This window comes from Elephas maximus, chromosome 6 (assembly GCF_024166365.1).
Source record: "Elephas maximus indicus isolate mEleMax1 chromosome 6, mEleMax1 primary haplotype, whole genome shotgun sequence".
In the NCBI taxonomy this organism is placed as follows: domain Eukaryota; kingdom Metazoa; phylum Chordata; class Mammalia; order Proboscidea; family Elephantidae; genus Elephas; species Elephas maximus.
This window is the reverse complement of record NC_064824.1, coordinates 81,385,664-81,413,241: the sequence shown is the minus strand read 5'-3', so window position 1 is coordinate 81,413,241 and position 27,578 is coordinate 81,385,664. Positions and strand designations below refer to the sequence as shown.

Genomic DNA, 27,578 nt, shown 5'->3' with positions numbered 1-27,578 from the left:
TCATTGACAAGGAATTGCTTAGTGTGGGTGTACCATAAATGCCTATAACTATTTCTACAGTTAAAATTCAGGTTGTGTCTAATCTGTTACTATAAATAGTATCTTGGTGAATAAATATCTTTATTTAGAATTTTTCTTTAGAAAATATTTCCAGGAGTGGATTTACTCAAATGAATGAATATGTATTCATAGTTAGGAGACATGAATGCTTTGAATGCTCTTGATACATAGGTCCTAATTGATCAGTAAAATGCTTGACTCAGTTTATACTCCTGAGAGCAGCACTATGTGAAAGTACCCTTTCTACAGCAAAGCAGTTTGTTTTTAAACTTAATTTTTATTGTTTGCCAAAGTATGGAGTCATACTGCTTAGAATTTTGGAGACTTCTTTTTTGTCCATATTGTAAATTATTAAGAAAATAAAGTTTGAATTTTTTTTAATGATTTTTATTGTGCTTTTTAAGTGATAGTTTACAAACCAAGTCAGTCTCTCACACAAAAACTTATATACACCTTGCTACATACACCCAATTACTCTCCTCCTAATGAGACAGCCCACTCTCTCCCTCCACTTTCTCTTTTCGTGTCCATTTCACCAGCTTCTAACCCCCTCTACGCTCTCATCTCCCCTCTAGGCAGGAGATGCCAACACAGTCTCAAGTGTCCACCTGATCCAAGAAGCTCACTCCTTACCAGCATCCCTTTCCAAATCATTGTCCAGTCCAATCCATGTTTGAAGAGTTGGCTTTGGGAATGGTTCCCATCCTGGGCCAACAGAAAGTCTGGGGCCATGACCACTGGGGTCCTTCTAGGCTCAGTCAGACCATTAAATCTGGTCTTTTTATGAGAATTTGGGGTCTGCATCCCACTGCTCTCCTGCTCTATCTGGGGTTTTCTGTTGTGTCCCCTGTCAGGGCAGTCATTGGTTGTGGCCAGGCACCATCTAGTTCTTCTGGTCTCAGAATGATGTAGTCTCTGGTTCATGTGGCCCCTTCTGTCTCTTGGCCTTATAATTACCTTGTGTCCTTGGTGTTCTTCATTCTCCTTTGATCCAGGTGGGTTGAGACCAATTGATGCATCTTAGAAGGTTGCTTGCTAGCGTTTAAGGCCCCAGACGCCACTCTTCAAAGTGGGATGCAGAATGTTTTCTTAATAGATTTTATTATGCCAATTGACTTAGATGTCCCCTGAAACTATGGTCCCCAAACTTCTTGAATTTTTTTAATGTTTTTAAGAGGAAACGGCATTTGATCCCATGAACAATGCAAAACTATAAAGGTTAATCTTTATTTTATTATGGCTCTTTTTCTTACAATGAAACTTAGGCTTAACTTAAAATTTACTAAGCAGAAATTAAATGAGTTAATCAAGCTTGCCAGTAAAATTTATCCAAAGTTAAATTTCTCAAAGCTATAGCCAATATTGCCAACAAAAATAATCATCTTCGATTCTTTGGAGAGAGAAAAAAAAAAAAGAAGAAGAGGAAGCTATTCTAGACTGTGGTCAACAAAAATGATTTTGTAATTTTTCTTTTTCAATTAATGCAAATATCTGTTGTTGTTAGCTGCCGTCAAGTCGGTTCCGACTCACAGCAAACCTATGTACCGCAGAACCAAATACTGCCTGGTCCTGTGCCATGCTCACAATCGTTTTTATGCTTGAGCCCATTGTTGCAGCCACTGTGTCAGTCCATCTCATTGAAGGCCTTCCTCTTTTTTGCTGACTCTCTACCAAGCATGATGTCCTTCTGCAGGAACTGGTCCTTCCTGACAACATATCTGAAGTATGTAAGTCGCAGTCTCGCCATCCTTGCTTCTGGTTGTACTTCTTCTAAGGCAAATTTGTTGGTCCTTTTGGCAGTCCATGGTATATTCAATATTCTTCACCAACACCACAATTCAAAGGCACCAATTCTCCTTCAGTCTTCATTATTCATTGTCCAGCTTTAGCATGCATATTACACGATTGAAAATACAGTGCCTTGGGCCAGGCACACCTTAGTCTTCAAGGTGACATCTTTGCTCTTCAACACTTTAAAGAGGTCTTTCGCAGCAGATTTGCCCAATGCAATGTGTCTTTTGATTTCTTGACTGCTGCTTCCATGGTTGTTGCTTGTGGACCCAAGCAAAATGAAATCCTTGGAACTTGAATCTTTTCCCCATTCATCATGATGTTCCTTATTGGTGCATTTGTGAAGATTTTTTTCTTAATGTTGAGGTGTAATCTATACTGAAGGCTATAGTCTTTGATCTTCATCAGTAAGTGCTTCAAGTCCTCTTCACTGTCAGCAAGAAAGGTTGTATCATCTACATAACCCAAGTTAATGAGTCTGCTTCCAATCCTGATGCCCCATTCTTCTTCATATAGTCCAGCTTCTTGGATTATTTGCTCAGCATACAGACTAAACAGGTATGGTGAAAGGATACAACCCTGAAACACACCTTTCCTGACTTTAAACAACGAAGTATTTCCTTGTTCTGTCTGAACAACTGCCCCTTGATCTATGTACAGGTTCCTCATGAGCACAATTAAATATTCTGGAATTCCTATTCTTCCCAATGTTATCCATAATTTGTTATGATCCACACAGTTGAATGCCTTTGCATAGTCAATAAAACACCAGTAAACATCTTTCTGGTGTTCTCTCCTTTCAGCCAGGAGCCATCTGACATCAGCAATGATATCCCTGGTTCTTCTGAATCTGGCCTGAATTTCTGGCAGTTCCTTGTCGATATACTGCTGCAGCCACTTTAAATATCTAAATCTAATTATAAATATCTAGCAAGAGTTTAATACTGATTGAAAAATGTTTTAGTCAATTAAAAAGAAATACTTCCCTATGATTCTGAATATTATCTGACTTTCTAAAATTGTTTTTGCTTACACCTACATAGCAGCCAGAGAGGTTTTACATAACCAAATTTCTAGTACATCATGTAGTTGCCTGAGATGAAAATATACTGAACAAGCACTGGGTGAATATTATCTTAGACAGGTCAAGTAGCACAAGGCCTGGTGTCTTCATGCGTGCCAATCCCAGTGAATTACCTAGAAGAAAAAAATGAGATTAGTTAATAGATGATTTATCGTTCTTGAAACCTGGTGACTCAGCACAATGAAACCACTGGGTGAATTCATCACTTGTTTCTCAAAGAAACCAAGATTTAGTATGACTCACACCATCATGATATCACATGCTGTTAGCTTGGGTTCAGTTTGATAGTTTCGTATTTAACTGATCTTAAATTTTATCCCTTGGTTTGGTGATTGCTAGGCATGTCGCTTTGGTTTTTATTCTGATAGCCTCCTCTTTTTTAAAAAATGTTGCTAAAAATTACCATTAAGAAACATGCAAATAAAATTAACCCCATGTTAAAAAAAAAAAAACCATTGCCATCGAGTCGAATGTTAAGAATACTGTTAATAAGTCTCGGTCTTTTTTGAAGTAACAGTAAATAGTTAACTTTTGAAAAATAATTTAAAGTGATCTCTCTCAAGAATTTCTAATTTTTTATTATTTGTTTTCTAATTATTTATTACACAAATAAAAGTGTTCTGGCTATTAAGGACTTAATTAAAATTCTTTACATTCAAGCTTGGAAAAATGTTGATAAGTGTTGAAGCTGGGTGATGGTACATGGGAGGTTATTGTACTCTTGTATGTATGACTGAAAATTTTTGTAATAAAAAGTCACAAAAAAAACTCTTCTCATTAAAGGTAGGAACGCTTTTTGCCGTAAAAAGGACATAAAGGAAAAAAGATCCTTCACATAAAATAATCTGGTCTCCCATGGAGGGAAGAAAAAAAATCTCTTAATTCTAGTAGTTGATTGTATCTTTGCATGACCTTATTTGAAGCTGTTTACCTAACTGATCACTGGAGTCAAGTTCATTGCTTAGGGTCCAACTGTTATTTACTGTTAAATGATGATGGTGATGGTGATTTTCACTTTAATTTTTTTTGCATAGCTGAAAAAAACAATAGCAGTATGAAACAGGGTCAATTGTATGCTGGTAGAGTGGGAATTTGCCACCTGGCCTATTGCTTCTTCCATTTTTATACTCCTTTCAACTTTGTTCCTCATGTTAAATTTTGCTTCTTATTAATAGGGTATATCAGTAACAGATTTCTAAATGTGCTGTTTTAAACAGAGTGGTTTCAAGAGCCGAAAAACTGGTCAAATCTCCCTTAGCAGAAGGTTTCTGCGATTAAACTTACAATTTTTTCTGTAACCATCCTGAGGCTGACTAACTGTGGCTTATGAAATGTGCAGAAGCTACAGGACCTCCTAAAAACACTGTAGATTTCATTAAGGAGGCAGCCAACCCTGTATTACCTATAGCAAGAAGAGAAAAGGAAAGGTAGATAAATGATAACTTGTAGACAATTTAAAGACTTAGTGCTAAGCAGCAGTTTCCATCTCTTCTATTAAGCTGTTTAGTCAAGGTGTTAAAATGAAAACAAAAACAAAACGACTTGAGTTTCATGCTTTCAGTTCTCCTTTCCACCTTCAGTTAGAGGTGCCAAAGGTCTGGCAGCCAGAGAGAGGCAGATGAACGTGAACTTGGGTAATCGATATTTAGTACAGATAAAAGAGCCTATCACTTTCATGAAAAAATTACCATAGCGGCAGTTGCAAGGCATTGGACTGAATCAGGAAAGAGACACTTCTAACAGCCCTGGGTGATGTTCTCAAGTTGTTTTTTTTTTGTTTTTTTTTTTTTACCATTTATGTCAGGTTAAACCTCGACATTTAACATGACTTCTTGAGTATTTTTTTTTTTCACTTGAGTATACAATTACTCCCACTGTGCCTTTTTAATGGACTCATTACAATCCAGAATGGTTCTGAATCTAGAGGATATAAAGCTTTAGTGAGACCATGAACTCTTTAAAATTATACTCAAAACTTGTTTATTTTTATGGATAGGTTGCATAACTTCATTAGATTTATACAAGAGTCCATGACCCAAAGCTAATTAGGGACCTTAGTCAAGAACCAAGAAGTAATTTGGCCTATAAAGCCCAGCATGCAAAGAAAAACTAATCGCAGTTTTGTTTTTATTTTTGCTTCGATTCCTTGAGGGAAATGAAGGAAGATGAGTTATTCGCTTCATTCTTCTCTTCTGATTCAATTTATGAGCTTTAATTCTATTTCACCCTCTATTAAAACAAAAGGGTAAGCTGGACTAACTCTGTTATTTCCAGAATCAATTGTACAGCTAAGAATTTCTTCTGATGTTAAGTTCTATGGTTTTTACTCTAGCAATTGCATTTTTAGCTAATACATTACATAGGGTAACTACCAGTAGATTTAGCTCAACTATTAGATAACATAACTGCTTTCTATTTAGATTTACATGGATATGTACATATTTACTCTTAAAATAATTAAAATGATAATTAAAATCTGATATATATATGATATATGACATGCATATATATATATGCATATGCTGAAGTTTACTTTTATATGCTCCTAATATTTTAACTTGCTGATTTTCAGAGCAAGTCCACGAGAGCCAAAATATGACCTTGAGTATATCCCACCTGAATTTAGAGACCATCTCAGGAATAGATTTGACACATTGAACACTAGTGACCACAGACCAGACGAGTTGTGGAATGATATCAAGGACATCATCCATGAAGAAAGCAAGAGGTTACTGAAAAGACAGGAAAGAAAGAAAAGACCAAGATGGATGTCAGTGGGAACTCTGAAACTTGCTCTTAAGCGTTGACCAGCTAAAGCAAAAGGAAGAATTGATGAAGTAAAAGAACTGAACAGATGATTTCAAAGGCCCTCTCGAGAAGACAAAACAAAGTATTATAATGACATGTGCAAAGAGCTGGAGATGGAAAACCAAAAGGGAAGAACACGCTCGGTGTTTCTCAAGCTGAAAAAACTGAAGAAAAAATTCAAGCCTCGAGTTGCAATCATGAAGGATTCCATGGGGAAAATATTAAACAACGCAGGAAGCATCAAAAGAAGATGGAAGGAATACAGAGAGTCATTATACCAAAAAGAATTAGTCGATATTCAACCATTTCAAGAGGTGGCATATGATCAGGAACTGATGGTACTGAACGAAGAAGTCCAAGCTGCTCTGAAGGCATTGGCGAAAAACAAGGCTCCAGGAATTGATGGAATATCAATTGAGATGTTTCAACAAACAGATGCAGTACTGGAGGTGCTCACTTGTCTATGCCAAGAAATATGGAAGACAGCTTCCTGGCCAACTGACTGGAAGAGATCCATATTTATGCCTATTCCCAAGAAAGGTGATCTAACTGAATGTGGAAATTATAGAACAATATCATTAATATCACACACAAGCAAAATTTTGCTGAAGATCATTCAAAAATGGCTGCAGCAGTATATCGACAGGGAACTGCCAGAAATTCAGGCCAGTTTCAGAAGAGGATGTGGAACCAGGGATACCACTGTTGATGTCAGATGGATCCTGGCTGAAAGCAGAGAATACCAGAAGGATGTTTACCTGTGTTTTATTGACTATGCAAAGGCATTCAACTGTGTGGATCATAACAAACTATGGATAATACTGCAAAGAATGGGAATTCCAGAACACTTAATTGTGCTCATGAGGAACCTTTACATAGATCAAGAGGCAGTTGTTCAGACAGAACAAGGGGATACTTATTGGTTTAAAGTCAGGAAAGGCGTTTGTCAGGGTTGTATTCTTTCACCATACCTATTTAATCTGTAGGCTGAGCAGATAATACGAGAAGCTGGACTATATGAAGAAGAACAGGGCATCAGGATTGGAGGAAGACTCATTAACAACCTGCAGTATGGAGATGACACAACCTTGCTTGCTGAAAGTGAAGAGGACTTGAAGCACTTACTAATGAAGATCAAACACCACAGCCTTCAGTATGGATTACACCTCAACATAAAGAAAAAAAAAATCCTCCCAACTGGACCAATAAGCAACATCATGATAAACGGGGAAAAGATTTAATTTGTCAAGGATTTCATTTTCCTTGGATCCACAATCAACAGCCATGGAAGCAGCAGGCAAGAAATCAAAAGACACAATCAGCAGCCATGGAAGCAGCAATCAAGAAATGAAAAGACACATCGCATTGGGCAAATCTGCTGCAAAGGACCTCTTCAAAGTGTTGAAGAGCAAAGATGTCACCCTGAAGACTAAGGTGTGCCTGACCCAAGCCATGGTATTTTCAATCACATCATATGCATGTGAAAGCTGGACAATGAATAAGGAAGACCTAAGAAGAGTTGACGCCTTTGAATTGAGGTGTTGGCGAAGAATATTGAATATACCATGGACTGCCAAAAGAATGAACAAATCTGTCTTGGAGGAAGTGCGGCTAGAATGCTCCTTAGAAACATGGGTAGCGAGACTGCATCTTACGTACTTTGGACAAGTTGTCAGGAGGGATCAGTCCCTGGAGAGGGACATCATGCTTGGCAGAGTACAGGGTCAGCGGAAAAGAGGAAGACCCTCAACAAGGTGGATTGACACAGTGGCTGCAACAATGAGCTCAAGCATAGCAATGATTGTAAGGATGGCACAGGACCAGGCAGTGTTTCGTTCTGTTGTGCATTGGGTCGCTATGAGTCGGAATTGACTCGACGGCACCTGACAACAACAACAATATTTTAACTGTGAAATTTAGTATATGAAATAAAAATAAATTAAAAAATTGGATACTAGTTAGGAAAATTTTGGCCTTCCTGTCTTCACAAACTAAATTGTTCATCCTATTATTTCAAATACATCACAAGACCAATGGGAATGGGAGAAATAGAAAAAGTAATTATAGAAAATCTGAATAAGTTTTGATTCTAAATTTGTTGTGAAAACTGTAGTGAGTTGGAACAATTAAAAATAATGGAAGAAACAGTAAAACCTCAACATGCAAACAATCTTGGTGGATATTCATAGTTTTTTTGTTTTTTTAGTTGTTCTTCAGATGAAAATTTACAGAGCAAGTTAGTTTCTCATTAAACAATTAACACACATTTTGTTTTGTGACATTTGTTGTCAACCCCATGATGTGTCAACACTCTCCCCTTCTCGATCTTGAGTTCCCCATTTCCATTTGTCCACCTTTCCTGTCCCCTCCCGCCTTCTTGTCCTTGCCCCTGGATTAGTATACATGGTTGCCTCATATATGTGGTTGAACTAAGTATGTTATGGTTTGTTTTATAAGCCTGTCTAATCTTTGGCTGAAGGGTGAACCTCAGGAGTGACTTCAGAACTGAGTTAAAAGGGTGTCCAGGGGCCGTACCCTTGGGGTTTCTCCAGACTGTGTCACACCAGTAAGTTTGGTCTTTTTTTGTGAGTTTGAACTTTATTCTACATTTTTCTCCAGCTCTGTCCAGGACCCTCTATTGTGATCCCTGTCAGAGCACTCGGTGGTGATAACCAGGCACCATTTAGTTGTGTTGGATTCAGTCTGGTGGAGGCTATGGCAGTGGTGGTCTATTAGTCCTTGGGACTAATCTTTCCCTTGCATATCTGGCTTCCTTCATTCTCCCTTGCTCCAGATGGGGTTGGACCAGTGGAGTAGATTAGATGGCTGCTCACAAGCTTTTAAGACTCCAGACGCTACTCACCAGTGAGATGCAGAACATGTGCCAATGGAGCTAGATGTTCCCCAAGACGAAGGTCCACAGCCCTCAGGTCAGTAATTTAGTCCCTCGGGACTTTGGATGTATCTATTAAGCTTCTATGACTTTGCCTTGGTCAAGTTGCGCTGACTTCCCCAGTATTGTCACTCTTTTACCCTTCCCCAAAGTTACAACTTATCTATCATCTAGTTAGTGTTTTTCCCTCTCTACTCTTCCTCTCCCTAGTAATCATCAAAGATTGTTTCTTCCTGTGTGTAAACCTTTTCATGAGTTTTTATAAAAGTGGTCTCATACAGTATTTGTCCTTTTGTAATTGACTTATTTCACTCAGCATAATGCCCTACAGATTCATCTGTGTCATGAGGTATTTTGCAGATTCATCATTGTTCTTTGTCATTGCATAGTATTCCATTGTGTATATATACCATAATTTGTTTATCCAATCATATTTTGCTGGGCACTTAGGTTGTTTCCATCTTTTTGCTATTGTGAAAAATGTGGCAATGAACATGGGTATGCATGTGTCTATTCATGTGATGGCTTTCATTTCCCTAGGATATATTCCTTGGAGTGAGATAGCTAGATCATTTGATAGTTCTATTTCTAGCTTTTTGAGGAGGCGCCATGTCGTTTTCCAAAATGGTTGTACCATTTTACATTCCCACCAGCAGTGCATAAGAGTTCCAAGCTCCCTACAGACTCCTCCACATTTATTATTTTCTTTCTTTTTTATTCCTGCCGTTAATGTCGGGGTAAGAAGCCCTGGTGGAATAATGGTTAAGTGCTACGGCTGCTAACCAAAAGGTCCGCAGTTCGAATCCACCAGGTACTTCTTGGAAACTGTATTGGGCAGTTCTACTGTGTCCTAGAGGGTCGCTATGAGTCAGAATCGACTCGATGGCAAGGGGTTTGGTTTTGGTTTTCTTAATGTCAGGGTGAGATGGTATCTCATTGGAGTTCTGATCATATTCATAGTTTTAAAGCAGAAAAACAGAATCTGGTAGTAGCAGCTTAGTTTGTATAACGGTAGTTAACACCGGATTTGTAAGTGAGAATATAAAATGGAATTTAAGCATCGGTGAACACCTGACTTATTGTAAACATTTAGATTTCAATGATTTTTTAATGAAGAAAAATCATCCTATAATGAGTTTATAATATTTTAGCATAATTTGTATTTTATTATAATGAAAAGTTTAATGTCCTTAACATTTGCACATAATCAACACTTAAAAGCTTCATAATTATGGTGTGTATTTTACATGAAATAGTGAAATGTCATTTTCAAAAATTACTACTTTGAAATAGGAGTTTGTCAAGCAAAGCAATGTTAATACAATTAGGTAGGGTTTTAATTATTTTGGTTGAATGCTGAAATACCATGACTTAGCTATTTAAAGTAGGTTATTATTCCCTAGCCATTACTCTCAACTCCTTTGTCACTTTCTCTTTCCATTGCACTCACCTAGCAGTGTCCACAACCCTCCAACTTTTCTGTGCCTGAAGCCATGGACCACAACCGGTCAGACTGGGGCAATAATAATGATAACCATAACAATAACAACCACAAGCAATTGTTATAGCTCACTTAACAGGACAGTGCTAAAAACTATCTCACATATTCCTCAGAACAATCTACTGAGGTAAAAGATAAAATGAAAAAAAAACCTAGTGCCGTCGAGTTGATTCTGACTCATAGCGACCCTATAAGACGAAGTAGAACTGCCCCATGGAGTTTCCAAGGAGCACCTGGCGGATTCAAACTGCGAACCCTTTGGTTAGCAGCGGTAGCACTTAACCACTACACCTCCAGGGTTTCCTGAGATAGGTACAACAAATATACCCACTTTAAGGTGAAAAATTGAGGTTTAGAGAGCTTTAGTAACATATTCAAGGGAACACTGTTTTAATGATAAGCCAGGATTCTAACTTTGTCTGCCTGACCTCAGAGCCTAGTCTTTTTCTGCTAACCTTTTAAGTATTTGACACCCGCCTCAAATGAGCATTAACACTGTCTGACACCCGACCCCCATCTGGGCTGATGAAATACTTCTATTTCACTGAGAAAACAGAAAGTATGAGAAAGCTTCCCCATCTTTCTAATACCAATTTTACCAACTTAACTTTAACTGTGCACATCAGATGGTTTATAGCAAAAACTTTGCCCTTTACCAGTTGTAACCTTAGGTATAATTTCTTCATCTCTTTAATAGGAAGAGTAAAGTATACCTACTTCAAGAATTTGTTATGATGATGAATCATGTTAATATATGTAAGCATTTGGAACAGTACCGGATGCATCGCAAGTGCTCAGAAAATGTTAGTTAATATCGTTACCTTGTCTTCCCACCAATCAAAAATCGGTCTAGCCATATATCATCTGTCTCACCTCCATCTTCTTCCTTCTTGTTCTATCAAGGACTCTGCTCCTTTGATCATCCCTTCTCTATTCTCTATCTACTAAATCATAAATCTCTCCTTCTCCACTGGATAATAGGCAAATTCTATTGAAAACAAATGAACAAACAAGAAAACAAAAAACCCTCCATTAACTCCTTCAGCCACTGCTCTATTCCCTGGTCCCATTCACAATCCAAAGTCGCAGAAGACTTACTTATATATGTTGTTTTCATATCCTTACCTCCTATTCTCCAACCTGAATTAATCTTCATCACTTTGCCAAAATTGTTCTTCTGAAGGTACTAAAAACTTACAGGTTGTCAAATTCATTGAACGCTTTTCTGTTCAGTCCTCATATTGTTCAGCTTCTAAGCAGCAATCAACTTGGTTGATCATGTCCTCTTGAAACTCTCTTTTCTTGGCTCCTCAGAGTCCATTTGCTTGTAATTTCCTTTTAAGTCAGGGGTCACTTCTATTCAGTCTCATTCACTGGCTCCATTTTGATCCCTAAAAATTGGAGTTTCTCAGGGCTTAGGACTAGACCCAATTTTCCTTTTTTAAATACTCTCTCTTAGTCATCTAGTGCTGCTGTAACAGAAATACCACAAGTGGATGGCTTTAACAAAGAGAAATTTATTCTCTCACAGTCTAGTAGGTTATAACTCCAAATACAGGGTGTCAGCTCCAGGGGAAGGTTTTCCCTGTTGGCGCTGGAGGAAGATTCCTTGTCATCAGTCTTCCTCTGGTTGAGGAGCTTCTCAGGCACAGAGACCCCAGGTCCAAAGGACATGCTCTGCTCCTGGTGCTGCTTTCTTGGTGGTGTGAGGTCTCCACTCTCTGCTAGCTTCCCTTTCCTTTTATCTCTTGAGAGATATAAGGTGGAGCAGGCCACAGCTCAGGGAAACTCCCTTTACACTGGATCAGGGATGTGGCCTGGTAAAGGTGCTACAATCCCACCCTAATCCTCTTTAACATAAAATTACTATCACAAAATGGAGGACAACCACAGAATACTGGGAATCATGGCTTAACCAAGTTGATACACATATTTTTGGAGGGACATAATTCAATCCATGACATTCTACACTTTGGCCCCCCAAAAATCATATGCTTGCAACATGCAAAACATATTCACCCCATCATATCATAGCAAAAGTCTTAACTCCAAGTCCAAAACCCAAAAATTCCTCTTCATCTGTGAAATCTAGAATACAAGTTATCTGCTTCCAAAGGTACAATGGCAGAACAGGCACAAGGTAGGCATTTCCACTACAAATGGGAGAAACTGGAGGAAAAGAAGGGATAACAGGCACCAAGCAAGTCAGTAGAACACATTACATTAGCCCTCAAGGCTTTGAAAATAATCCTCTGTTCTCTGAGACCTTTTACACAATAGCCCTGCCCTCCAGACTCTAGGATTGGCCACAGTTTCCAGATTCTGAGAGGAGGCCCCTGGCCCTGGGCTTCAGCTCCACCCACTGGGACAGCAATTCTGCTCCCTTTAGGCATCTGGGTGGTGACTCTACCCTTAGAAATACCAGAGGCCATGGCTCCACCCTTTGAAACTTCTGAGGTCATGGCCATACCTTTTGAGACTGAGGCCGTTTGGCTTGTTTTGTTCTCTCTTCAGCTTCTGCTTCCTGGTTTTTGGCCTCTCAGCTCTTCGGGCCTCACACCCACATCTGCTCTGCTGGGGCAAGTGTTTCAAAGCTCAGTAGCTCCACTGATAAGTGCCTGGAGGTACCCTACTCCACCAGGAAGCCTCCTGGGCACAGGCAGCCAGCTTTCTTGCTCCGTAGGTCAGTAAGCCTTGCTCCACCGATAAGTGCCCAGAGGCATCCCACTCTGCCAGGAAGCCTCCTGTGCACAGGCACTCAGCTTTCTCGCTCTGTGGGTTGGCTCCAGTGCTGTCTGGTGCTGGTCTCCTGGTTCTGCTGCTGCTGGTTTTCTGTGGCTACTGCTTCTCTGACTCTGCAGGTTCTCTGCTGTTGCTGGCCCTGTGTCACTGCTGTTCTTCTATCTATTCACAGTTTCAAAACCGATTCCACGTTTTTGGTACCTATTAGAGCAGCACTCCACTCCTGGTACCAAATTCTGTCTTAGTTATCTAGTGCCGCTATAACAGAAATACCACAAGTAGATGGCTTTAACAGAGAGAAATTTATTTCCTCACAGTAAAGTAGGTTAAGAGTCCAAATTCAGGGTATCAACTCCAGGGGATGGCTTTCTCTCTCTGTTGGCTCTGGAGGAAGATTCCTTGTCCTCAAAGTTCCCGTGGTCAAGGAGCATCTCAGGCACAGGGACTCCGGGTCCAAAGGACACGCTCTGCTCCTGGTGCTGCTTCCTTGGTGGCATGAGGTTCCCAACTGTCTGCTTGCTTCCCTTTCCTTTTATCTCTTAAGAGATAAAAGGTGGTGCAGGCCATGTCCCAGAGAAACTCCCTTTTCGTTGGATCAGTGAGGTGACCTGAGTAAGGGTGGTGTTACAATCCCACCCTAACCCTATTAACATAAAATTACTATCGCAAAATGGAGGACAACCACAGAATACTGGGAATCATGGCCTAACCAAGTTTATACACACGTTTTTTGGGGGACACAATTCAACCCATGACACTCTCCAAAAATGATTTCATCTATTCCCATGACTCCAACTAACATGCATATTCTAATGATTCCCAAATTTGTATCTCCAGCCCATGCCTCTCCTTGGAGCTCCAGTTCAAATATATTTAATATCTTTCCCAATTTTTGAAAAAATGCTCACCCTTGGAATAGAACAAATGTGAAAATGTAAATGGATCTTTTGTGTTCAGCTGGAAGTTGAGTATCATCATAGGCTTATCCTGTATTCTAACTCAATTTTTCTTCTACCATTGATTTTTCCAATATCCCATGTAGTACTCTAATATAAAAAAAACCTTAAGGTTAAATCAAAAAGATCAACCTATGTTTGTAGACACTGGTATGTATTTCATCATATACTGGTTTAGTATAAGTCTTAACACAATTAATTGCTGAAACAAACAAACAAAAAAATCCACAAGCCCTTTGCACTGTGAAAAGAACTGAAAAGAATTAAAACCAATCATAAGCCGAATTTTTTTGTTAGAATTTTCCCACAGAGCAAACTGAATTCATTGAATGGCTTTAAAAGGAAATATAAATCTGCCTTTAGTTTTGCAGAACAGAAGCAAATAAATACGTGTGAAGTGCTTTACCAAAGATCTGGCAGCCTGTAAGATGAGTCTAGCTGTTTGTGAATGGTCAAGATGAAGGTTGTAATTAATTTTTCACTGCTTTCTTTTTGGACTTTTCAGATCAGTTTTATTTCTGGCATCTCTGCTGCTGACTACTAAAGACAACTTATGCTTCATTTAGGCTTTTCTTGGTTTCTCCTCAGCTATATACCAAGTTGCTCTGGCTAAGTCTTAACTCATTTCATTTCCTACAGCAATTGGGATATTTTTGATCCATCTTTCTGCGGTCTCTTTCTTAATCGTTCTTAAAAAAAACCAAACCCACTGTCGTCGAGTTGATTTCCAACACATAGCGACCCTATTGGACAAAGTAGAACTGCCCATAGAGCTTCCAAGGAGCACCTGGCGGATTTGAACTGCCAACCTCTTGGTTAACAGCTGTAGCACTTAACTACTAAGCCACCAGGGTTTCCGAGTTATCATTCTTAGAGGGCTAAATTTTCATACTTTGAGATCTCTGCTATGTAGTAGAACATGACTAGAAGTAATGCTTTAGCATATGTCCTAGTGCATATCCTTTCACGACCGATGCTTAACTACAGTGACATGCTTCTATATTGTTTTCCATGGGTTCTTCATCCAACGTTGATTCCTCTGCTTACATCATAATTTGAATATTGTTTTTGTTGTCAGGTGCTGTTGAGTTGACTTTTGACTCATAGAGCCCTCATGTGACTTAGCAGAACTGCCCCAAAGGGTCTCCTAGGCTGTAATCTTTAAGGGACCATATTGCCAGGTCTTTCTGCCACAAAACCACTGGGTGGGTTCAAATTGCCATCATTTCAGTTACTAGCCGAGCACTTAATCATTGTGCCACGAGGCCTCCTTGGTATGAATATAGGCAGGTTTTAAAATATTTTTAAAGTGACAATGTCTTGCAAAACGTCATTTAATTTGTTATTTACATATGCCTGACCCTTCCCACAGTTTCACCCACCTTTCTCTAAGTTCAGTTTTGTCAGAATGTAGCAGTTTCCCAAAAGAAGGAATGGAGGGCAGATAAACACAACATATGCTTACTACACTGTTCCCAAGGAGCCCTGCTGGCACAATTAAGAGCTCTGCTGCTAACGGATACCCTATGAGGCAGTTCTACTCTGTCACATGGGGTCACTATGAGTTGAAATTGACTCCATGGCATCTAACAATAACATTATTCCCAGACTGCTCCTTAGAAGAAATTTGGGCATACATTTCCAGTCCAGCTGGGACGTCTAGGAAATCTGGTAGGAGAAAAAAATGTTACATTTGTCTTTAAAGATAGCCCTCCATACCTGCGGGTTCCACATCCCAAATTCAACCAACCACGAATTGAAAATATGTGGGAAAAAAAAAAAGAAAGTTCCAGAAAGCAAAACAAATTGCCTCAAGACAAGCACTACACTGAACCCCATGGTCAGGAAGTGAAGGCATACCCTGCTGTAGCCTTCCACCATTTCACATACCCTCAGTCTCTGCGGCACCCATTGTTCACCTCACATCTCAGTTGTTCGCTACTTGTGGTGTGTGCACCCTTTCTTTCAGAAAAAACTGGCTCCTAAAAACCAATTAAGTGATAAAAGTAATCCCTCACAGAAGAGAAAGGCTACCTTCCTGGGCAAGTCTTTAATTGTGATGAAACAACTATTTATGTAGAATTCTAGAATACTTAATTGTGCTTATGTGGAACCTGTACACAGACCAAAAGGCAGCCATTCGATCGGAACACGGGGATACTGCATGGTTTAAAATCAGGAAAGGTATGTCTCAGGGTTGTATCCTTTCGCCATATTTATTCAATCTGTATGCTGAGCAAATAATCTGAGAAGCTAGACTATGAAGAAGAACGGGGCATCAGGATTGGAGGGTGACTCATTAACAACCTGTGATATGCTGATGACATAACCTTGCTTACTGAAAGTGAAGAGGATTTGAACCACTTACCGATGTAGAGCAAAGACTACAGCCTTCAGTATGGATTACACCTCAACATAAAGAAAACAAAAATTCTCACAACTGGACCAGTAGGCAGCATTATGATAAATGGAGAAAATAATTGAAGTTGCCAAGGTTTTACTTTACTTGGATCTACAATCAATATCCATAGAAGCAGCAGTCAAGAAATCAAATGACACATTGCATTGGGCAAATCTGCTGCAAAAGACCTCTTTAAAGTGTTAAAAAGCAAAGATGTCACTTAGAGGACTAAGGTGTGCCTGACACAAGCCGTGATATTTTCAATCGCCTCATATGCATGTGAAAGCTGGACAATGAATAAGGAAGACTGAAGAATTGGTGCCTTTGAATTATAGTGTGAGTGAGGAATATTGAATATACCATGGACTGCCAGAAAAATGACCAAGTCTGTCTTGGAAGAAGTACAGCCAGAGTGCTCCTTAGAAGCAGGGATGGCGAGACTTTGTGTCACATACTTTGGACATGTTATCAGAAAGGACCCGTCCCGGGCGAAGGACATTATGCTTAGTAGAGGGTCAGTGAAAAAGAGGAAGACCATCAATGAAATGGATTGACACAGTGGACGCAACAATGGGCTCAAACATAGCAATGATTGTGAGGATAGTGCAGAACAGGGCAGTGTTTTGTTGTACATAGGGTCATCATGACTCAAAAAAACAAACAAGTAATCTAGAGATGATTTAAAGTATACGGGAGGGGGAGGATATGCACAGGTTATATGAAAATTAATACTATGCCATTTTATATAAGGGAATTGAACATCCTCAGATTTTGTTATCTGTGGGGGTTCTGGAACCAATACCCATTTGGATATTGAGAGATGACTCTATAAGTGGAATATTACCTTTGACAGGAAACATCCTAATCAGAGGGCCTTTTATCCTTTATTTTTATTTACTATCTGTGGCAATGCTGTTCCTCAATTTTTATCTCTGCTTTCCTTGTGTAGGGGAAGCAACAGAGGGCTGGGTCAGGTAAGTAATTAAAAAAAAAGCACACTAAGACATTCTTCCTGGTTAAAAACAATTACAGAAAGAATTCTCCTCTAGATTCCGAAGAAAGCTAAGTTGAAGAGTGCTACCTAAAAGAGCTGGTGTATGTCAGGGAAAAAATGTGAGACTCTCAATTTTTAACTGAAGAAAGTTTAATGGACTATTTATGAAGGTCTGGGCAGGGTTAAGGGAATCCAGAAGAAACTATAAAATCATTGTAATTAGATGCACTATAAATTTATGCCTCTCAATCTTAACTGATTTTGAACCTGTCACAGTAGTTAAAAGCATGCATGGACTTTGGAATCAGATTGATAAAAGATCCAATACCAGTTTTACCACTTTCTGTGGGTGTGGCCTTTGGCAATTTTTTAAACCTATCTGCATTTCAGTTTCTTCACTTGCAAAATTAAGATTATAATATCTCAGAGGATTGTTCAGGGGGGTAAAGGAGAAAACATAAGTCAAACAGCAGCACCTGACACATAGTGCACAAAGACTAACAAATGTTAAATTTAATTATTATTCCTTATTTTGTCCCTGTTAGAGAAATTACTACATTGTCCACAGAAACAGTTATTATTTAGGATCAGGTTTGGCTGTGAGTAGTCGAAAAACTCAATATATAAATAAGCTTAAATAGACATTTATTTCTCTTTCACACAAATCCAGATCTAGATGGGCCAGGTTTGGTATGGCAGTTTTGCTCCAGGAAGCCCACATATACTTTCTTTCTGTATGTTCTGCCATCTTAATGAGTGGCCATTGTTTTCATGGCCCAACTTAGTGTCCATTGCATCCTTGTTTCCTGTGCCAGAGTGAAGTGGAGATGAACTGGTAAAAGGAGCAGCAGCCTCTTAAGAAAGGTTCTTGAATGTTTACATGCTATTGGCCAGAAATACTGGTCATATGGCCTTACCAGGTTGCAAGGGAGGCTGGGAAATGTAGTTGCTATTTCTAAGGAAGAGACAATAGATATTGAAGGATAACCAACAATCCCTACCACAGCCAGCAACTGTTTCCAATTACCATCCTCAAATTCCTAAAAGTCTCTTTTTGTTCTACCACTTGTCCTACATTTCTTTTCTATTGATTTTTTTCTCCTGGCTTAGGACGACACATTTTATGTTCTGCATCCTTTTCCAGTTTTCTCTCCCATTTACCTCTTTGATATATGTAATTCATGGTATTTTCCTTTACTCTTCTGCCATTTTGCACTTGGTAAAACTGAATCCTTTGCTAAGAATGTTATTTTCTGCAGCTTTGTAAGTCCAAGACTTACTCATAAGTGAAAGCTAAGCTCAAATGTCAAGTTACTCCAGAAGAGTTCTTAGAAACCTCAGGACGGAACAGCTCTTTCTAGTGGTTCTTCTCTCATGGCCCTGTATCTCAGTCTGCCCTACATCAATTAGACTTCTCTATGCATATTTCTATACTCACCAGAATGTGAGTTTAAGGAGATTAAAAGCTATATCTTATATGGCATCAAATCGCCTTCTAGCACAGTACTTTTCACATTTTAAGTATTTGATTGTTTAATGTATCAAATGCGACTGAAAAATGTTCTTTAAATCCGTCCATGATTGTTACTATATGTAAAAAGCTGGGTGCAATAGATTTGTTTCTAAAATTTTATAAGAAATTTATAGTCGAATCATTGTAAAGTAGATTTGGGGGCTAAAAAAATTTTTTTTTGGTTAGTACAGTAAACCTGTGAAAGCCAGAACCTGAGTAAGACAGAAGAAACCTGCCAAAGAAGGAAAACTAAAACATTTTCCACTAAAATGAGCAAAAGAAAAGTGGTAAGGCTGCACCCTGTCATAGACGGAAAACTTGAGAGACCTAGAAAAACAAGGCAGTCCTGTCTAGTCAGCTCTCACAGGTTTCACTGTACATTATAAATTCTTGAATGAAGCCAACACCCTCCTCCCCCTTCAATTTAACTATTCTCCAGTTTGGATTTTCCTTACAGTGGACACCTTTGTACTTGTCTCAATAAACAATAATTTTCAAGCAGACATACAGTATACTTTTTTCAAAGTCAAATTTATTGAGGAAAAATTTACATACAATAAAAGGTGCTTTTTTTTTAGGCATAGTGGCCTATATTACCTAACTTTACTGGTGAACTTTCTAAGGCTATTACATATATGAACCTATCATCTAATTTCTAAATCTCTCTGAAGGCTTATAATATTTTTAATGATCTTTGGGAACAAATAGTAGAAATTTCTTTACTGTGAACTATTCGAAAATCTTTAGCACCAAAGGAACTATGAAGGCTATGCTTTACGTGATAAGGGAAATAGAAGCTTTAATTGTGCTTTTCAAAACTTACTTTCTTAATCATTTTTTATACTTTTTCAAAAAACTATTGCAGGAGGAAAAATCTACAACAGGGGTGATTTTTCATAGTAACTTTACTAGACTGATTCACATGGTATGACATATTTTCAAAGACTGAAAAGCCAAAAGAAACTATGAAATGACATATACTAATTACGACTGTTATAAAATCATGGAAGCATGGCAAAATATGTCATTATTATCCAGGACTGACAGTGTACTTTATACTGTACATGTAGGCAAACAGGGCTTGGATCTTAGTAACAAAATGGTTTTTAATGCAAAATGTAGAGAAATGCAAGAATTGCAAATATTTCCTCTAGACCTAATCTCTCTTACTCAAATAAATATATTCAGTTACAGTCTAGGGCCAACATGTCTAAAGTTAGTTATAATAAAAATTGATTCTCCTTTATTGGGTATTCTCTGAGGTATAAGCAGCTGCAAGTGTTCAGGCTCATATGGAAACATGAGTGGCTTTTCTTGAAAAGTTTGAGAGTTGTGTTCAAATTATAATGCAGTGCCATTTGCCTTTTTTAGTTTCAGTGTATGTTTATTTTTAAAGAAGAAAACAAAAGTCAGGTGTCATGGACTGAATTATGTCCCCCCAAAAATGTGTGTATCAACTATGATAGGCTATGATTCCCAATATTCTGTGGTTGTCCTCCAATTTGTGATTGTAATTTTATGTTAAAGAGGATTAGGGTGGGATTGTCACTTCCCTGATCCAATGTAAAGGGAGGTTCCCTGGGGTGTGGCCTGCACCACCTTTTATCTCTTAGGAGATAAAAAGGAAATGGAAGCAAGCAGAGATTTGGGGACCTCATACCACCAAGAAAGCAGCATCGGGAATAGAGCGCATCCTTTGGACCTGGGTTCCCTGCGCCTGAGGAGCTCCTCAACCAGGAGAAGACTGATGACAAGGAATCTTCCTCCAGAGCCGACAGAGAGAGAAAGCCATCCCCTGGCAGCTGACACCCTACTTTACTGTGTGGAAATAAATTTTTCTTTGCTAAAGCTATCCACTTGTGGTATTTTTGTTATAGCAGCACTAGATGACTAAGATACCAGACAAACTAAAGTTGTCCAGGCAAGCTCAAATCTTTTTGTCATCACTGATACTATAATCCATGTAAGTTTGCTAATTAAGAGCTGTTTCTATATACCTTGTATTGTTTGACTTGATTAAAATGCCACCCATTCATAGCACCACCTTTTCCTAAGCCAAAATAAAAACGAACATTAAACAAAAATTTACCTGGTAGCGTTAGAAAAAAAAAAAAGCAAGTTCTAGTCTATGTTTAGTATTAACATTTTTATTTTGCAAATCTTATTTCTCAAAATTCATATTAACCTAAAGAAGTTTAATGATACTGGTCCTGTTATTTCTTGCATATTTTTTTCACAGCAAGAATATTTATAAGAATGAAATGGTTGATACATCTATGTTGTCTAAGTATAATCTGGAGCACAGGTACAAAACTTAGTTTATGGATTAGCTCTGTACACTATGCCATCTCTGCTCTGTCTTGGAAAATAAAATATATACCTTTGGGGCCAATATCTATAGTTCCAGAATATTCTCAGCTATCTGTTTCTGTTACAGGATAAATCTGGACCAAAAAAAGACAATGTTAAGTAAAATAAGCTTCCTTTGCCTAGCCCTCCTCCCAGAGGCTCCATTTGTGGGAGTACAGACCAGAAATCCTGTTGCCTACTGGATCCTTTCCAGGGTACCAACATGTTACAGAGTTTTAGTTTCTTCATTTTTGAAGTTGGGGAGACAAAATACCTGTCCTACCATTCATAGAAGTAATAATGAGATTATATCAAAGTACTTTGTAGTTTACATAGGCTTTACTTTTCCTTTCTACTCAGAAAGGCAACAGCACTATTTCACATTCTTAAGGATGGTAGATGGGATTAAAAAAAGAAAAAACCACTGAATAACCTGTACCTCCAGCAAAGCTGGCAGAGGAAACATCCTGATAAAATCTGTAGTTACATTTTAGAACAGAATACAGACTGCCTGAAACCCCCTGAACTTCATACATTCTTCCTTTATAGTTTTTATACATCAAGTATACAGTGAAAAGTGAAAAAAAAGATGTTTCAGGAAAAAGAAGAATACTGGATCTCATCCCTGCTAGATCTAGGCTTTGAGTTTTCATAAATTCCATTTTAGTCATGTTATCAAGCATATACACAAATCACAAATGACATACAACAGGAGAAACGTGATGACTTTCTTTCCTTTTGAGAAACAACAGAAAACTCTGGCCAGAAATACAGAAAAATCTTTTTTCATAGTAGCTAATACGCCTTTTTTGGCTTTAAGACACATTTTTGTTTTGTAATCTTAATACATCCATATTTTTACTGTTTATAAAAATCAAGTCTCCCAGTAAAAACAGGGTATTCACTATACCAATGTTTAAATTCCATCACTAAAAATGTAGATATAATATACACAACAATTTCTACACTCTTAGAACATTCTATACTATAGATTTTAATCATTGGGATGAATTAATTGCTCAGAAAAGCAGCACTGCAGAAGCTGTGATACGATTTGGTAGTCAACATTCTTGTTTTCCAGTAAAAAGGAGATTTCATGAGCAAAACCATTGGGCTGTTTGAGGTTTCATCAATCAAAAGAACGTTTCTGAACAGCTTCAGAGCAAACATTTCTTAATATGTTGATTACAGATCTTCACTTCTCATAATGGCACTGCCGGACACAAACATGGTAGCTCCTGCCTCTGCCCACATGGACAGTGTCAGGACCTATCCCACCATCGACCTCTATTTCCAAACAAAACCCCGCTTCACTGAGGTTTCCCCTGCTCTGCCTCATCTCCTCCCTCCCTATCCTGTCGGCCGCCCTGACAAACACCAGCTTCTAACCATGGTTTGTCCCAAGCGCCAAATCTTTGTGTATGCGCATGCTCAGAACTTGGCGCATGGGCAGATCAAGAGAATCAGGTCCTTAAAGTCCCACAACTTTTAACTCCCTATGCAGAGTGACTTAGCATGATTCGCATCCAGATCTCCAAATTTGGACGTGGGAGGGCTCCAGGTGTAGGGTTTCAAGCACGAATCCCTCCCCCCTGCCCCTGCCCCCCACTAAAGGATATAAAAGGTCTCTGATAAAAAAAAAAAAAAAAAAAATTTTTTTTTGATGCCCTGAGGTGGGGAGTGCATGGTCTTTAGGCCACTGCGCAGTGTGTTGCTCCTTGTCTGCACAGACAATAAATTTGCCACTTTGTTTCCCTTGAAGTTGGCATTTGTCTTATTTTGATTGGCTATTAGGACAGGACAAGAACCGGAGAGGCATTTGATTATACAAAGATGGGAGCTGGGTCCTCAACTAGTGTAACTTTGACATCATGTTGTCCAAGAATTTCTGCCCTCCAAACTCAGGTTCCACTGTCATAACCAAAGCCATATCTAACTGAGTAGGCCATGGTGCCAAATACTCAACTGTAGTTCCTGGTTTGATGGCAAGGCCAACACTTCATATCATGCTCCCGAATGTCTTTAATCAAAGCTCCTGGGTTCTCAGTGGCCTCAGGATGAAAGGTATATTGATTGGACCCTGCTATAGCCACTGGCTTTACCCACTGTTCAGGCCTGGACACCATCATGTGTACGTTAAAGAAAGGGTCCTGGCCTAGCTGCTTTTGGAGGCTTTCTACCACAGGGTGACCAAAGGTGGTGCTGGTAACAAAATGCCTGTCTGTTACATCCAGGTGCAGATAATCAGCTCCAGAGTCCAGCATCTGGAGGCACTCCACCGCTAAATTGGCCAGGCTGCTGTTGAGGATGGACAGGACAATCTTGCAGCCAGACACCATGGTACTGGTTCCTCCCATTTTCTTCTTTTTTAATTATTTTTTGGTTGAGAATATGCACAGTGAAACATACACCAATTCAACAGTTTCTACATGTACAATTCAGTGACATTAATTACATTCTTTGACTTGTGTGACCATTCTCACTCTCCTTTTCTGAGTTGTTCCTCCCTCATTAACTTAAACTCACTGCCCCTTAAGGTTCCTAACTAATCTTTTCAAGATGCTGTTGTCAGTTTGATCCCATATACATAGATCTAAAAGAGCATAATGCTCAAGGCAGACATTCTTTATTAGTTAAGCTAAACCATTGTTTGATTTAAGAAGACTTCAGGGAATATTTTTGGTTTAAGGTTTAGAGATTATCTCAGGGCAATAGTTTCAGGGGTTCATCCAGCCTCCATGGCTCCAGAAAGCCTGGATTTCATGATAATCTAAAATTTTGTTCTGCATTTTGCCTCTTTTGGCCAGGATTCTTCTACACCTGTAAACCCATTGCCATTGAGTCGATTTCAACTCATAGCGACCCTACAGGACAGAGTAGAACTGCCCCATAGGGTTTCCAAGGAGCTCCTGGTAGATTTGAACTGCCTACCTTTTGGTTAGCAGCCGTAACTCTTAACTGCTACGCCACCAGGGTTTCTGGAATCTTCTATAGACTCTTTAATCAAAATGTTCAGTAATGGTAGCTGGGCACCATCCAGTCCTGGTCTCATAGCAGAGGAAGCAGTTGTTCACAGAGGCAATTATCCACACAGCCATTTCTTCCTCCTATTCCTGACCTTCCTTCTCTGTTGCTCCAGGTGAATAGAGACTAATTGTGCCTTGGATGCAGTACCATTTTCATGTTCTCTCTGTACAGTACTTTGAAAAAACTAGAAAATTAGATAACTTTGCACTGGTGGAACTCCATTATTATGTCTCTACTAAAACTGTTTGTGGTGCTATAAAAGAGCACAGTCTTTCCACAACATTTGGCACCTTTCAGTTTTATCTGGCAGCTCCAAACCCCTCACTGCAACATCCCCTTCCAAGGTCTGTTCTTGTTATCCCAGGCTACAGATCATTGCCTTTTCTCTAAATTAAAACTTTAAATATCAGGTTGAAAGAAACCAGATAATTTAAATATCCCAGCACATTAATACTTATTCAGTCTGAATACTGAGCAAATAATCTGAGAAACTGGCTATATGAAGAACGAGGCATCAGGGTTGGAGGAAGAGTCATGAACAATCTGCGATATGCAGATGACACAATATTGCTTGCTTAAAGCGCAGAAGACCTGAAGCACTTAACTGATGAAGATCAAAGACTACAGTTCTCAGTATGAATCACACCTCAACATAAAACAAAAATCCTCATAACTGGACCAATGAGCAACATCATGATAAGCTGCAAAAAGACTGAAGTTGTCAAGGGCTTCATTTTACTTGGATCTACAATCAACACCCATGGAAGCAGCAGTCAAGAAATCAAACATTGGGCATTGGATTGGACCAGTTTGCTGCAAAACATCTCTTTAAAGTGTTAAAAAGCAAAGATGTTACTTTGAGGACTAAGGTGTACCTGACCCAGCCCATGGTATTTTCAATCACCTTATATGCCTGGAAAAGCTGGACAATGAATAAGGAGGACTGAAGGAGAACTGATGCCTTTGAATTATGGTGTTGGCAAGAAATATTGAATCTACTGCCAGAAGAACAAACAAATCTGTCTTGGTAGAAGTACAGTCAGGATGTTTCTTAGAAGTGAGGATGGTGAGACTTTGTCTCCTGTACTTTGCACATGTTATTAGAAGGGACCAGTTTATGGAGAAGACATCATACTTGGTAGAGGGTCAGCAAAAAAGAGGAAGACCCTCAAGAGATGGACTGACACAGTGGCTGCAACAATGGGCTCAAACATAGCAACGATTGTGAGGGTGGTTCAAATGCAGTGTTTCCTTCTATTGTACATAGGGTCTCTGTGAATCAGAATCCACTGGAGGAACACCTAACAAGAACAACACGTTAATGACCTATAACAGTGCATTAGGTGGCATCTCTGAGACGTTTGTTTTAAAAAAAAACAAAACTCTTCAGGTACAAAAATGCAGCTCTAAGTATAGAATTCCAAGCACACTGGTAGGTACCATTATGTATTTTTGTACTTGGTGGGTACAGGGCTCTTTTTAATGCCCTTGAAAACAAGTCCTATGAGTCTCCGAACCGACTCATGGTTCCTAACAACAAAAAAAGTCCATTTAGTCTACTCACTTTCATTTGTTGGGGGTATTAAAATCAGGATTTCCATAGGTATAGTAGATACATTAGCTTTAAAAAAAAGTTTAAGAAGCTATTCATCACAATTTCCTTTTCATAAAGTGTTTTGATAAACCCAATGATAACTTATTTACTCTTTTATTGAAGTTAGCAGAATATTTTGTCATTGGCTTAAAACTAATGAAATAATGCAAAAGATTGATACATGGAAGGGCAGTAAGGCCAAAATCATCAAAGTGGCTCTACTTCTCTAGGCTTGAATCCTCATCCCAGCCAATTACATAAGTCCTTGATTTGTTCACTTTTGAAACCGTATCTGATATATTTGACCAGAGGGAATAGTAGCCTTGAAGTGTGGCTAGGAAACTAGCCAGGAAAAAAAAAGAAACAGAGAGATGGAAAAGTAGAAAGTTTCTGAAAAGCGGTCGGACTTAGGGTGGAGGCCAGGAAAAAATGGGAGCGTTCCTTCACCCACTGAATAAACATTTATTCTGTGCCACCCACGTGTTTCTCGTGGACAAATTCCAGATTCTGATTATCTCAGGAACTTGAGTTGTCCTCACTTCCGATCTCCTCCCGCATAAACTGCTTGGGGCAGGGGTGGTGTGGGGGTGAGTTAGGATGGAATGGGGAGCTTGGGAGAGGCGAAGCCGCTTCGCGGAACACAACATCTGCTGTGTTCTGCGGTGAGCGTCTGTCAAGCAGTGGGAGGAAAGGCGCCTGGAGCCACCAGCCCACTCTCAGGAGAAGCTCATCTGAGACTCCTCCCCGCCCCCCTACTTCTTCTGGTTTCTTTAGGACGATGGCGCAGAAAGACAACTTATGTTGCCACTTTAGGAACTTGAAGGCTGGGGGGTGCTGGAAGCGGCGGGACGCACAGAGAAACGTGACCCTACTCGGTCCCCACTTAGGACTCACATTTGGGGAATAGGCGCAGGCAGCGAGTCGGGTTCAGGTGGGGTCCGGGTCCAGAGTGGCTGCGACTTGGAAGCCTGTCGGGGTAGGCAAGGGCCTGCCTGGCGCAGTTCTCCGACCGTCCTCGCGGGGGCGCCGGCGCGGCCGATCAGGTGACCGAGCGCCCGTCCGGGGCTGCGGGAAGCCGCCTCGTTCTCAGCCGCCGGAGACGCCGCTGCCGCCGCCACACCTAGTGGAGGAGTCGGGGAAGGCGGCTTGGTGGGGGCTGGGACAGAAGGCGGCGGGGGTGGGGACGGAAGGGCGGCGGGCGGAAGGCAGGAGGCTGCCGGGGCGCGGGCTGCTGCGGGGGAAGGGACCCCAAGGCGTCCGCCGCGGCTCGCTCTGTCACCGGCGCGGGGTTGGGACGCTAGGGCCATGGACGCGCTTCCCTGAGGCGGAGGTCGCGGGCGGGAGAGGAGGAGGCCGAAGAGAGGTTACTGCGGAGGCCGCGGGCCAGTGACCGGGCGCCAGCAGGCCGGCGGCGGCGGCGGCACCACCACCATGTCGCGCTCCGTGCTGCAGCCCAGTCAGCAGAAGCTGGCGGAGAAGCTCACCATTCTCAACGACCGGGGGGTCGGCATGCTCACCCGCCTCTACAATATCAAGAAGGTGCGCACGGGCCGGCGAGGCCGCGGCGGGCGGAGGGCCGAGGAGGGATGGAGGGTAGGGGAGGCCTGGAGGGTGCGGGGCGGCGCCGCGGGCAGAAATCCAGCATCGCCGCGTCAGGCCCGGCCCGGAGTCGCCGGGATGTGCCGCGGCCTAACGGGGAGTTCCGGGAGCCTCTCCCGGTGGCTCGCGGGCCGACCGGAGGCAGGGAGAAGCCATTTCCCACTTCCCAGCGGCAGGATCCGGCGCCGGCCCTGGCGTGGGGTGGGGGCGCCGTTGCCCCCTTCTTCGCGCCTCCGCCCCCTGGACGGGGTCGTCAGGAACGGGAG

At 40.4% G+C, this 27,578-nt stretch overlaps 2 protein-coding genes and 1 pseudogene across 3 annotated transcripts in view; 1 reads left to right on the top strand and 2 right to left on the bottom strand.

The window, feature by feature from the left end:
- Positions 1–483: 483 nt before the first annotated feature.
- On the bottom strand, positions 484–27,020 carry LOC126077873 (nematocyst expressed protein 3-like). Of its 2 annotated transcripts, none has more exons than XM_049887603.1 (2): positions 26,608–27,020; positions 484–3,048 (listed from the first exon to the last, which is right to left on the bottom strand). In XM_049887603.1, exons 1-2 carry the CDS (start codon positions 27,018–27,020, stop codon positions 3,045–3,047), a joined length of 417 nt encoding a protein of 138 aa, XP_049743560.1. In that variant the 3' UTR covers positions 484–3,044. The 2 variants fall into 2 exon arrangements, with proteins under 2 accessions (XP_049743560.1, XP_049743561.1); XM_049887604.1 differs by lacking the exon at positions 484–3,048 and adding an exon at positions 3,787–4,337.
- On the bottom strand, positions 22,735–24,581 carry LOC126077872 (ribulose-phosphate 3-epimerase-like; annotated as a pseudogene).
- NCKAP1 (NCK associated protein 1) overlaps positions 26,941–27,578 on the top strand; it is a 110,287-nt gene continuing 109,649 nt past the window's right edge. Inside the window, exon 1 of the mRNA XM_049887600.1 lies at positions 26,941–27,252. Within this exon, the coding sequence (XP_049743557.1) occupies positions 27,145–27,252 (108 nt within the window). The 5' untranslated portion in view covers positions 26,941–27,144. The remainder of the gene's footprint in view (positions 27,253–27,578) is intronic.